Source organism: Salmo salar, chromosome ssa04 (genome assembly GCF_905237065.1).
Source record: "Salmo salar chromosome ssa04, Ssal_v3.1, whole genome shotgun sequence".
Classification (NCBI taxonomy): Eukaryota; Metazoa; Chordata; class Actinopteri; order Salmoniformes; family Salmonidae; genus Salmo; species Salmo salar.
The window spans coordinates 18634130-18648416 of NC_059445.1; the positions used below are offsets into that span (position 1 = coordinate 18634130).

At 40.9% G+C, this 14287-nt stretch overlaps 2 protein-coding genes across 3 annotated transcripts in view; one reads left to right on the forward strand and one right to left on the reverse strand.

Annotated features, from left to right (window-relative positions):
- The window catches only part of zn214 (Zinc finger protein 214), a 31510-nt gene extending 21147 nt beyond the window's left edge, over nucleotides 1-10363 (reverse strand). The window contains exons 1-3 of one of the 2 annotated variants that reach the window (XM_045716210.1): nucleotides 9846-10363; nucleotides 7077-7207; nucleotides 6694-6876 (exon numbers count right to left, since the gene is read on the reverse strand). In XM_045716210.1, coding sequence (XP_045572166.1) covers nucleotides 6694-6876; nucleotides 7077-7207; nucleotides 9846-10128 — 597 coding nt within the window. In that variant the 5' untranslated portion in view covers nucleotides 10129-10363. The remainder of the gene's footprint in view (nucleotides 1-6693; nucleotides 6877-7076; nucleotides 7208-9845) is intronic. The other variant, NM_001140338.1, reaches the window with a different exon arrangement.
- The window catches only part of LOC106602437 (oocyte zinc finger protein XlCOF29-like), a 395249-nt gene that overhangs the window by 219336 nt on the left and 161626 nt on the right, over nucleotides 1-14287 (forward strand). The window lies entirely within an intron of this gene.

Below are 14287 nucleotides of genomic sequence, written 5' to 3' on the forward strand. Positions count from 1 at the left end.
GTATTAAACGTTGATGTTTTTGTCACTGGCCTACACACAATACCCCATAATGTCAAAGTGGAATTATGTTTCTCAAAAATTGTACAAATTAATTCAAAATGAAAAGCTGAAATGTCTTTAGTCAATAATTATTCAATCCCTTTGTTATGGCAAGTTCAGGAGTAAACATTTGCTTATCAAGTCACATAATAGTGTTTAACATGATTTTTGAATGACTACCTCATCTCTGTACACCACACATACAATTATCTGTAAGGTCCCTCAGTCGAGTAGTGAATTTCAAACAGATTCAACCACAAAGACCAAGGAGGTTTTCAAATGCCTCACAAAGGTCACTTATTCGTAGATGAGTAACATTTTTTATAAAACGCAGACACTGAATATCTTTTTGGGCATTTTGAAGTTATTAACCTCCCTGGGCAAGGTGGGATGCTCGCTTGCGCGAAATACAAATACCTCATAAATGCTATAACTTCAATTTCTCAAACATATGACTATTTTACACCATTTTAAAGACAAGACTCTCGTTAATCTAACCACATTGTCCGATTTCAAAAAGGCTTTACAGCGAAAGCAAAACATTAGATTATGTCAGGAGAGTACCCTGCCAAAAATAATCACACAGCCATTTTCAAAGCAAGCATATATGTCACAAAAACCAAAACCACAGCTAAATGCAGCACTAACCTTTGATGATCTTCATCAGATGACACTCCTAGGACATTATGTTATACAATACATGCATGTTTTGTTCAATCAAGTTCATATTTATATCAAAAACCATCTTTTTACATTAGCATGTGATGTTCAGAACTAGCATACCCACCGCAAACTTCCGGTGAATTTACTAAATTACTCACGATTAACGTTCACAAAATACATACATTATTTTAAGAATTATAGATACAGAACTCCTTTATGCAATCGCGGTGTCAGATTTTAAAATAGCTTTAAAAAGCACATTTTGCAATATTCTGAGTAGATAGCTCGGCCATCACGGCTAGCTAATTTGACACCCACCAAGTTTGGCCCTCACCAAACTCAGATTTACTATAAGAAAAATTGCCTTTGCTGTTCTTCGTCAGAATGCACTCCCAGGACTTCTACTTCAACAACAAATTATGTTTTGGTTCCAAATAATCCATAGTTATATCCAAATACCGCCGTTTTGTTCATGCGTTCAGGTAACTATCCGAAGGGTGACGCGCGAGCGCATTTCGTGACAAAAAAAATCTAAATATTCCATTACCGTACTTCGAAGCATGTCAAACGCTGTTTAAAATCAATTTTTATGCGATTTTTCTCGTAAAATAGCGATAATATTCCAACCGGGCGACGTTGTATTCATTCAAAGGCTGAAAGAAAAACATGGAGAATTCTCATGAACGCGCATCTCCAGTGTCACTGTCCTCAGCCTGTCCAGTAACAAACAGAGCTGCTGTACTTAGCCCAGAGACTGCAGACACCCCATTACACTTTCTGGCGCCTTCTGAGAGCCAATGGAAGCCTTAGAAAATGTCACGTTACAGCAGAGATGCTGTATTTTCGATAGAGATGCCACAGAAGGAGAACAAATTGTCAGACAGGGCACTTCCTGTATGGAATCTTCTCAGGTTTTGGCCTGCCATATGAGTTCTGTTATACTCACAAACACCATTCAAACAGTTTTAGAAACTTTAGAGTGTTTTCTATCCAAATCTACTAATTATATGCATATTCTCGTTTCTGGGCAAGAGTAGTAACCAGTTTAAATCAGGTACGTTTTTATCCGGCCGTGCAAATACTGCCCCCTAGCCCCAACAGGTTAATTACACTTTGGATGGTGTATCAATACACCTAGTCATTACAAAGATAAAGGCGTCCTTCCAAACTTAGTTGGCACAGAGGAAGAAAACCGCTCAGGGATTTCAATATGAGGCCAATGGTGACTTTAAAACAATCAAGGACGCATGGCAAACAAATGGCGAAAATGAGGAAGTACGAAGGAAAATCTACGAGTAAAGGCCAAAATTCAGCACTATTTAGTGGACAGCGCCGCTACATACGTTTACATTTTAGTCATTTAGCAGATGCTCTGGGACTTACAGGAGCAATAAGGGTTAAGTGCCTTGCTCAAGGACACATCAACAGAGCTTTGTCGGCTCGGGGATTCAAACCAGCAACCTTTCCATTACTTGGCCCAACGCTCTAACCACTAGGCTACCTTAAACGGTTTAAATCATGACAAAGAGGTGGGGGAGTTAGTTTCATTTGGAAGCTTTTATTATAATATTTACCACTGTAAAACATATTTACTACTACATTTTAAACTAATAGGACAATGGTTAAATTAGCATTATTTAGAGACCCCCCCAAGTTTGACTTTTGTTGCATTTAGGGGAGCTAACGTCTCATTCTGGGGAGCTGAGCCCCCCCTGGCTCGCCCGTAACTCGCACCTTGTCGTTCAATGCATGGTTGAGAGCGTACAGCGTAGAGTAGGCCGAGGCTATAGGCTAGCCTATATCAGAAACATTTCTTCTTTCGTTGCACAGGAAAAACATTTCATGCAATTCTACAACACTTTATATGACTGGAGACATAAACAAAATCGTTTTAATACTGCTGACACTGACAAACAGATCAATAAAAACGACGTTATCCATATAATAGACCATACGAGAAGTGGAGACACAAATAGAATATGACGTCCATCTAAACTGGAGGAGGAAATTATTGTCCAAAAACAAATTCATGTAGCACTGACCCAACAATGATAAAGTGTGAATATGCGCAGTTATCCGGGATATGGCCGATGCTCTCCGCTGATGCCAATAAGATAGGCTATACTGTTGTTCGCTCAATTACATTTAGAATTTTGATAACTAAAAGCAGGGGGAAAACTTTGGTTTTAGAAGTGGGAGAGACATAACTTTTTTATTTTTATTTTCCAGTCAGATAAACACTCCAAACAGCCTACCAGACCGCTCAGAGGCGTCCGCATTGTCCTAAAGCACCCTATTGCCTCGTTTTGTATCACATTCCAATGATAAAACTGGGGGGGGGGAACAAAAATGCACAGTGAAAGTTGCGCCCCGGACTAAAAGACAGATGAGAGTATTTTCATTGCATTCTCTTTACAGCAATAGGCATTTGCTTTCCTAACATTTTTTTCCCGCATTTTTTTATATTGCAATATGCCGGGCCTCTACTTTTCACCGACAGTCGCAACTCAACGATCATCTACTTAGTATTTGCTGTGCGAGCTGCCCAAATAGCTTGTGCTGCCTTTCCTTCTGACTGTAGGCAATACGATTTAAAACATCTACAACTAATATTTTTGAAAGAAGCTAATGATCCTCTGTGGCCAAATCATGCTTTAGCTGCCTATTTTTAATTATTTTATTTATGTATTTCTGTATAAACAGGAGTTGGGTAATTATATAATTCAATTCAATTTACTTTAACACTTTAATTTAAAGCTTAGTTTCGCCTAGCCTTATGGACGCGCCACCTATGTGTAAGGAGGTAACATGATATCTATCATAAGGGAATTACTAGTTATCTCACGGGTTCTGGCAGAGAAGTAGCCAATGTGAGCGCTTTAACAGTAGCCTAAACAAACAGTTAAAGTATCCATCACCAATAAATTAATGAACATCCGAGATAATAGGCTGTGAACAACATGTTTTTAGTAGTCTACCAGAATCGCCTACAAAAAAAGGTTTGTGATAGGCCTTCAATTATAAAGGTTATAGCCTACAGTTCACAATAACAGGGGGAAAAATCAATTTAATCACCAAAATAAAATGAAGAGATAGTAAACTTTCATGATGAAACTTTGTTTAATCGTTGAAGTGTTGGCTAATGGTTTACTGAAACATAAGGAAGCTATCTGATTTTCAATAGCACCGATGACAAATACCTATTAATTTGATGATATGCGAGAACCTTGCTTAATGGATGGATTTGTTGGACGGGTTGCAAAATAAATCCTCCCATTGCAGGGATCAACTTCCTGTGGCATGCAGTTTTATAGCCTCATGCAGTCGTAGCAGTTTATTATTGTTATTATAATAAACTATTATTACCTTACTATTCAGCTGTTTCAAATACTTCAAGCTATAGTCAAAACCAACTACTGGGAGAAGAAAAAAAATCTTACGTGCACACAAATTATTTGGACAATAATATTGAGTGGAGTCGTTTTTATTAGCGGGAAGACGTTAAACAAATGTCTAACTGTGTCTTTGGTAAACAAAAGTGTCACAATACATAGCGGCATATTTATCAATCAGGTCATTTGAAGCTGAACAGAGATCTTCATGCCTTCTGCCAAACCAGGTCTGATATCGCAAAGAAGATTCGTCCTGTCCCTTTGGGGATTTAGATAATTAAACAATATTTTAGTGACTGCAGATTACCGGTGTGGAGCTGTTTTTACGCAACAATAATCTGTGTTCTATTCACCATTGTGCATGCTCTTGGTGACAGTCTGTTTGATTACAGCCAAAAGCTGTTTTGTGGAGTTTGTAGTGAGTCTCCTATAGAAAGTCTGATCAATCGGTTGCCAGAGTACATCAGTCTTATAGAGTGTGTAGTTGTGTACAGTTACAGCGCTGACAAAATTTCAACAAAAAAAATCTGCTCAATTACGCTTTGCTCCTTGCTCGCCCACATACAAGCTCTGGCATTCAAAAGCAGCCATGCTTTAGACTATCAAATAACTTGTCAATCATATCAATTAATAGAAACAGTGAATGAATGGTTGAAGCAACCATTACATGGTCTGACAAACTGCATAATGAGGCCTAATGAGAAAAAAATAACAATTCTCTCGTTTGAAGGACTTAGTATCTCCTTGAAACGACTTAGTATCTCATTTGAATGACTTAGCACCTCTTTTATGCGACTTTAACTAAGTCATTCAAACATGATACTAAGTCGTTAGAACGAGACACTAAGTCATTCAAATGAGATAATTCCAAGAGTAAAATTTGTATAAATTTTTTTCGCCTTGGGTTTCAGGGCTTCCGTAATTCCTGTACATGCAAATGTATTTGGCGAATAAAGGTGATTCTGATTCGGAGTGCCTTGAAGGAGGAAGGAGTAGCGATTGCGGTGCCTGTAAGGTGAGCCGGCAGCAATGACCGCATCATATTGGTTATGCGCTGTCAGTGTATGCAGAATAGGGTAAAATCAGATGTAATATATACTAAAGAGAGTCTCAATGAAAGTCTTAGAATGAAAAGTCCCATTTTGTGTTCATTTTTTTCCCGGTATATCACCTTATCATGCCGATTGAGATGTGTCTGTGTTGTTTTCATATGGTGCATTTAAAACTTGTTTGTTAAAATAATAAAGTAGTTAAATGGAAGTAATGAAATAGACATTTGTGAACATCATATTGCCTACAGAGTACAAACACAATATTTAACAGACTTTTTAAGCTTCTATATGCCTTATAAATCACACAATGCCTGGATGCAATATTTTACGCAGGAATGTTCAACACTGAAATCTGTTACTCTCGTTATTCCTAATGCATCTCTGGATATTTTTATGCTGACAACAATGAAAATTCATCTTTCTCTTTAATGCAGGGTTTTATCTAAACATCAGAAGCTATCGAGTGGAATGGTTACTTTTTATGTTACAGAGTGGAATGTTTTTTCTGCTGGTGTATCCTAAGGTAGTTACTCTCTGAATGGCCTCTCTCCTGTGTGGACATTCAGGTGCATCTTCAGATGGTGCTGGTGGGAGAACCTCTTCTCACACTGGGGGCAGCTGTAGGGTTTCTCCCCTGTGTGGACCCTCTGGTGCCTCTTCAAGTGGCCAGCCTGGGCAAAGCGCATTTGACATTGGGTACAGCTGAAGGGTTTCTCCCCTGTGTGGACCCTCTGGTGCCTCTTCAGGTTGCCGGACTGGGCAAAGCGCATATGACACTGGGTACAGCTGAAAGATTTTACCCCTGTGTGGACCCTCTTGTGGATCTCCGCCTTCTGGGGGCAGCTGAAGCCTTTGTTACAGAACATGCAGAGGAACCGTTTCTCTTTACTATTGTCTGATGTGGCTCCCCCTCCCTGAGCCTGGGCTCTAGCCCTGTCGTTTGAGTTCAATACCTGATCGAAAAGGACACCGCTGTGTGAATCAGAAGGCCTCATCAACGTGGACACTGGGTCGCGATTCCTGACCGCCTGTAAAGTGGAGTGGGTCACAACATTTGGATTTGTCTCTAAGCTTTCCCTGTAATCCAATAAATATCTGCCTTGTGAGTGTTGTTCTCCTAAGTGAGTCGCGTCTACATTCCATGTCAGAGGAGCATCGCCCTCCACTTTCACAGTCATCTCATCTATGACCTCCCCTTGCTTATCTAGGCAACCTTCAGAGTGTACACTACTACTGTACCGGTTCCAGTCCCCTCTAGACAGATCAGTTTGTCTCTCTAAACCCATCTCTGTAGGGTAAGAAGAAAACAGATCATTGCCAGTCTCTAACGCGTCATCTGAGTCCCGATAGGAATAAACCTTCCTCAAATTCGGAATACCGTAAAGTAAATACTCTGAGCCGGGAGCAGTAGGACAGCCCAGCCTTTCCTGCCCCAGTCTCTCTGGATCTGACCTGTTATCAGATCCTGTGTGTAAGAGCTTTTGTGTTACAGTTAAAGTCTCCGTGTCTGTCTCTGACTTGAGGACGGAGTTCAGCATTCCACTGACCTCCGTGATGCTGCGTCCGGTCCTGGTCTGGGGCACTGAAGCGGTGGCGAGGTCCTCCGTGACTACAGGGGGCGCCACTCCAGCCACTGCTCCAGTCTGGATGTCTCTGCTGTGCTGTGGGTCCTCCTCTCCTTCAGACCTCTCCAGCTTGACCTCAGGACATGCAGCCTCTGCATCTGCAGACTAAAACAAGAAGAGAGGAGGTTATTATCGGTACATGAGTTGAATTGGATAACAATGTAGTAAAGAAGTCTCACAAGCTCCCCTACGGCTGATAAATAAGGATGTAAATGTAAGCAAATTAATTGCTGAAGGGAGCCTTTCTGAAATAAACTGGCCACATTTGATGTACTGTAATTTTGATGTAATACTATTACACTAACCTCTATCACAATAACGTGCTGGGTTGAGGTTCCACTCTCCTCATCAACAGTGATTGGTTGGTCATCTCTCCATGTATTGTGTTCCGCTGGCTTCACAAAGCTCCTGTGGCCTCCAGTGAGATGTCCTTCACCTAAGAGAGTGAGAGGGAAAGGGGATGGTTAAGTTATATTGTACACTATTGACAATGTCTACAATTGGCAAGGATGTAAGGTAACACTTCTCATAATTTCTTGATATACTATTTATTTTTCCATGCATCACATTGTTTTAGTTGAGTATGAACATAGGGAATTTTAAATAATATGGAATATGATAGTTTCTTTGTGCAAGAAGTTGTTCTTAACTAACCTGCCTGTTAAAATAAAGATCACATAAATTGTGCAAGATAGCTAAGTAACCAGGGGAAGTATTGTTTCATCCTGAAGCTACCCTGGATTTATAAGCATGGATAGACACCCACTTGAGCATGCTTTTAGGGCAGTCAATTTCCGCGGGACTATGGTCCAGAAGGCTGATGGTTCGTGCCGCACTCCCTGCCTGTTTCATTACACTGGTGTCAGAAGTGATCTGAGTTGGACCTTGCATCCACAACAGTGCATGTACATGACCGGCGAGCGCGTGCACCACTACTCTCGCCTACAGTACCAGTCAGAAGTTTGGACACACCTACTCGTTCAAGATTTTTCTGTATTTTTACTATTTTCTACATTGTAGAATAATAGTGAAGACTATGAAATAACAAATATGGAATCATGTAGTAACCAAAAAAGTGTTAAACAAATCAAAACATATTTTAGATTCTTCAAAGTAGCCACCCCTTTGCCTTGATGACAGCTTTGCACACTCTTGGCATTCTCTCAACCAGCTTCATGAGGTAGTTACCTGAAATACATTTCAATTAACAGGTGTGCCTTGTTAAAAGTTCATTTGTGGAATTTATTTTCTTCTTAATGCATTTGAGCCAATCAGTTGTGTTGTGACAAGGTAGGGGTAGTATACAGAAGATAGCCCTATTTGGTAAAATAAAGGACAGTCGATCATTACTTTAAGACATGAAGGTCAGTCAATCCGGAAAATTTCAAAAAAACGTTGAATGTTTCTTCAAGTGCATTCACAAAAACCATCAAACGCTATGATGAAACTGGCTCTCATAGGACCTCCACAGGAAAGGAAGACCTAGAGTTACCTCTGCTGCAGAGGATAAGTTCATCAGAGTTACCAGCCTCAGAAATTGCAGCCAAAATAAATGCTTCCCAGAGTTCAAGTAACAGACATCTCAATATCAACCGTTCAGAGAAGACTGCATGAATCAGGCCTTCATGGTCGAATTGCTGCAAAGAAACCACTACTAAAGGACACCAATAAGAAGAGACTTGCTTGGGCCAAGAAACACAAGCAATGGACATTAGACCGGTGGAAATCTGTCCTTTGGTCTAATGAGTCCAAATTTTAGATTTTTGGTTCCAAATGCTGTGTCTTTGTGAGACGCAGAGGAGGTGAACGCATTATCTCCACATGTGTGGTTCCCACTGTGAAGCATGGAGGAGGTGTGATGGTGCTTTGCTGGTGACACTGTCAGTGAATTATTTTGAATTCAAGGCACACTTAACCAGTATGGCTACCACAGCATTCTGCCATCCCATTTGGTTTATGCTTTGTGGGATTATCATTTGTCTTTCACCAGGACAATGACCCAACACACCTCCAGCCTTTGTAAGTGCTATTTGACCAAGGACAGTGATGGAGTGCTGCATCAGATGACCTTACCTCAACCCAAATGAGATGGTTTGGGATGAATTGGACTGCAGAGTGAAGGAAAAGCAGCTAACAAGTGCTCAGCGTATATGGGAACACTTAAGACTTTTGAAAAAGCATTCCAGGTGAAGCTGGTTGAGAGAATACCAAGAGTGTGCAAAGCTGGCAAAGGGTGGCTACTTTAACACTTTGTTGGTTACTACATGATTCCATATGTGTTATTTCATAGTTCAATGTCTTCAATATTATTCTACAATGTAGAAAATAGTAAAAACTAAGAAAAACACTTGAATGAGTAGGTGTGTCCAAACTTTTGACTGGTACTGTACATGACACCACACCCTCTCACTTGCCAACCCCGCTGACACTGCCAGTTCAGATTAAGGAAGACATCCCATATAATAACCAGCAGGACCCAGGTGTCATGTCATCAATGCACAGCATCAAGCCCTTCACGGATACATTCCATGACAGGGCGGATTAAACCACACAGAGCAGTGGGGGTGACAGAGAGAAACATGGAGATTGAAGGTGTGTGTGTGTCTGTGTATCATGGCAGAGTTCACAGTCAATTCACGCTGTCTATATTAAAACCAGTTAAATGAAACTAAAAGTAATCCAAAATGTAATCTACGTAATCCCCAAAAGTAATTATTTATCATGAGAGGGCCATAAACAATAACTAGCAATGCTGCATACTCCTAGAAAGGCGTCCTGTGAGGGAGTTGTGTGGCAGGCCCTGGTTTAAAAGAGCAGATGCAGAGTAGATATCTGCTCTTTTAAACCAGGGTCCTCCACACAACTCCCTCACTTGATCATGTTTTTTTTAGCACTATCGATTTCCGCGGGGCAACGGGCCAGAAGGTTGAGGGTTCGAACTGCACTCCCTGTCTGTTTCATTACAATACTATCCATAAACTGACCAATACCCAATTCTGGGTATACATCTTAACACATGCGCAGAAGGGAACGGGGCGACACTCCCCGCAGCCTCAGCCTAATGCAAAATGTACCTCTTGCCATTCCTCTGTATCGGTCGAGGATCTTGACACTACTGGGACGACTGGCAAGGACGCGCTCTCTAATTGTCTTCTCTGCGCGCTCCCGTGCCACTTTCAGTTCCAATTGCTGTAGTTTCCTCCGCAATCCCCTGTTTTCTTTCTGGCTTTGAGTTATTTCCAAACGAAACACTGCATAGTCGTCGTCTACAAGTTTACAGATCTCTGCCACGGCTGCATTCGCTAGCATCTCCATGATGGAGGCAATTTGAGTGTGAAAAATCATACAGTCAGCCATTGTTGTTAGCTAACGTTAGCAGCTAGCTAGATAACATCATCAACCAAGTTCCGTCTCAAACACGAATTAAAGACTACCTAGGGTAAATATGTGCAGCGCGGTTAATTGTGTCATATTTTGAGTTCCAGGGTGCCAATAAACGTCTAAATAACAAAAACGCTAACGTGGAATTTGTTCTTGGTCACTACACTTCCTTTCACTAAGCCTGGCTACGTTAGCTTAACTTCGCACTAAAGAGAAGGTATCTTATTGGTTGGCGTCATAGCTAAAATTCCGGGGTTAAATGAAAAAGGTATAGGAATGCGCGCTGTTCGTTTAATTACGGTACTGCTTATGACGTTATACATAAACTCTCCTATTCATGATCACAATCTTCCAAGCTCAGACTAATTTAGAACAGTGTGTTAGCAAGAATAGAGTATAATATAATTACTTTATTCCATCCTCCGCAAGGTAAATATGAAACTGTCCTTGTTCGAGCCTAGGTCATCGGGCTCTAAAAACAGGTATTCAGACAAGCCTGTTTCAAATGAAAAGTTAAATAGTTAATGGGGGGTATCTTACCAAGACACTATACATGATTTGTAGAGCCCTATAAAAACGGACGTAATCACAGATTCCAGACTTTAAAACGTAATTCACCTATATTTAAAAAAATGTATCATATATTATATTCCCACGGGGGACCAGTAGGAGAAAAAAATGTATGAAATGTATGCATTCACTACTGTAAGTCGCTCTGGATAAGAGCGTCTGCTAAATTACTAAAATGTAAATGTAAAATATTAATCATAAGACATGAAAAAAATGCATCAGTTATATGTATTTTCCTGCAACTTCCTGCAACAGGAATGCCCGTGTGTGCCTAGGTATACACTTTGTGTCGCCGTTAGCAATGATGCTAATGATAACCTTCTAATAGAGATAGAAAGCCTTTACCAAAAACCTTCTAATTTAAATGTTAACTACAATGTAGCCTATACCAACCTGGCTTGATTATTTGCATCAATCCAGTGGCCATTTGTTTAGCAAACTCTGCAATCACATGAGCGCTACAGAAACATCACAACCAAAATATAGTCTCTTGCTGGTGCACACTTGCATGTTAAGGACAGAACGCCGTTCCGCCTGCGGAACCCCTAGTCAACAGCCAATGGCATCGCACGGCGCGAAATACAAAACCAACTAAAATACAACAATTCGATTTTCTCAAACAATCAACTATTTTACACCATTTTAAAGACAAGACTCTCATTAATCTAACCACATTGTCCGATTTCAAAAAGGCTTTACAGTGAAAGCAAAACATTAGATTATGTCAGGAGAGTACCCTGCCAAAAATAATCACACAGCCATTTTCAAAGCAAGCATATATGTCACAAAAACCAAAACCACAGCTAAATGCAGCACTAACCTTTGATGATCTTAATCAGATGACACTCCTAGGATATTATGTTATACAATACATGCATGTTTTGTTCAATCAAGTTCGTGTTTATATCAAAAACCAGCTTTTTACATTAGCATGTGATGTTCAGAACTAGCATACCCACCGCAAACTTCCAGTGAATTTACTAAATTACTCATGATTAACGTTCACAAAAAACATAACAATTATTTTAAGAATTATAGATACAGAACTCCTTTATGCAATCGCAGTGTCAGATTTTAAAATAGCTTTTCGGCGAAAGCACATCTTGCAATATTCTGAGTACATAGCCCGGCCATCACGGCTGGCTAATTTGACACCCACCAACTTTGGCCCTCACCAAACTCAGATTTACAAAAAGAAAAATTGGATTACCTTTGCTGTTCTTCGTCAGAATGCACTCCCAGGACTTCTACTTCAACAACAAATGTTGTTTTGGTTCCAAATAATCCATAGTTATATTCAAATAGCTCCGTTTTGTTCGTGCGTTCAGGTCACAATCCGAAGGGTGACGCGCGAGTGCATTTCGTGACAAAAAAAATCAAATATTCCATTATCGTACTTAGAAGCATGTCAAACGCTGTTTAAAATCAATTTTTATGCTATTTTTCTCGTAAAATAGCGATAATATTCCAACCGGGCGACGTTGTATTCATTCAAAGGCTGAAAGAAAAAATCTAAATATCTAATATTTTTCTCAAACCTCATGTGGACTATATTATATTTTAAAAAGTGTTTTTTTGAGAGAACCTGAAAAGGACACCTGGAGAAAATGATTTTATTGGATTAAATATGTCAGCTACAGAATGGTTCCCAGATAGCCCCTGTGCACATCTCAAGCCACACGGCTCCTATTTTGCCCCGTTGTGGACACTCCTATGTCTGATAAGGTTTGTCAGGAAGGTGAAGCTCTTGTAACATAGTTTGCACTTGAAGAGCCTCTCCTTATTGTGAACTGTCTGGTGTTCCTTCAAATAGTTTGCCCTAACAAACCGCTTCCCACACGTGCGGCAGGTGTACGGCTTGTCGGCGTCCGTCCTAATCCTCGGCCTCCCACGTCGTGACCCAATAACACCAGAGGAGGTAGCAGCAGGAGCCACCACCCTCAGGTTAGTCTTTGAGCTCCCTCCTTGACCTCTAGCCCTTGTTTGGGTGTTGTTGGGATTGTGTGCTGTGTTATAGGCCAAGCACCTCTCGTGGTGAACGCCCATACTGACCTTGTCTATATTGGTTAAGTAACAATGTGGTAGATGAGGAAGGCTAGACCCAGGTCCAGGCCCTTCTATGAACCTAGTCACCAGAATTTAAACAAGATCCAGAAGGGGAGGACAGACTTCCTGATAGACTCCAACTGGGGGGGGGGCTCCCACCTCTCTGTGAAGGCTGAAGCCCTCCCACCTCTCTGTGAAGGCTGAAGCCCTCCCACCTCTCTGTGAAGGCTGAAGCCCTCCCACCTCTCTGTGAAGGCTGAAGCCCAGGGTGACCTGCTCTGTTCATCATGGATACTATGGTGTTTGTATCATAGGAACAGGAGGGTCTATCTCAATCAGCCCCAGGCGCTGCTCCATCCCTGCACTGAGACTGTAAAGAGAAGGGTCTGGTCTGCAGACTGGATCCTCTGTCTCTATGATGACCACCAGGACTGAGGTTGTTCAGTGTGGTGGTGGAGTCTCTGTCCCTCACGGTTGGGTCCTGGTTCCGACTCGGAAAGGAAGAGCAACGGCTCCTGATCCAGGGTCGTGATCCGGGGCCAGGGTTTGTGACCAGCCGCTTCATAGGTCCAGTCTCTCCCGCCAGTAACACCGGATATCAGCAGGTCCTCATGGACTGCAGACTGTAAACACAAATTTAACAGAAAAGCATAAAGGTTTATATAAGAAACTCTTTGCTGTACACACAGAAACATGACATGATATTATAAAATGTTAACCAGTCAAGCCATCTCTAACACTGTGTTTCAAGAAACTAACAATATGGAGCCATTGGAGTTTATTATAAAAACAATTCCATATGTGTTGATTCAAGAATGAAGTATGTTTTGGTTCGACTGAGAAAGGAAATTCAATTCCTGCAATGATACAAAAATAAAACCAAGTCAGTCAGCACAGAGTCCAATGTTTTAAAAAACAAACAAAATAGTCATATACTCACATAACGTGATGTACAGTACTTTTATTGTACAAAACGTGACAAGTAGAATAACTTCTCATTATGGTAACACTTGACCTTTTCTATAAATCTGGTACAATCGCTTTGATAAAATACATTTTAGAATACTTTGTAAAAAGTTCAACATTACATGTCAAGTAAACATGAATTAAGGCCCTATCATTGTCCCAGAATCAAACAACATAGTTGTCATCAGTGAAGCATTTTTATAGACACCATCACACCAACAATCACCATATAATCTACTCTGTCTCATCATACTCATTCTTTCCTCTGTTCACCTCATTTAGTTCCCTACTACATCCAAAACCAACAGAATTAATTACAAACTAACTAGTATTACATTACATGTCATTATACACAGGCCATGTGCATTTTCTGTTGGTGTATCCTGAGGTAGCTCCTCTCTGAGAACCTCTTCCCACAGTGTGTACAGGTGAATGGCCTCTCTCCCGTGTGGACCTTCAGATGCCTCTTCAGGTGGTGCTGGCGGGAGAACCTTTTCTCCCCTGTGAGCATCCTCTGGTGGAGCTCCACCTGTTTGGGGAAACTGAAGACTTT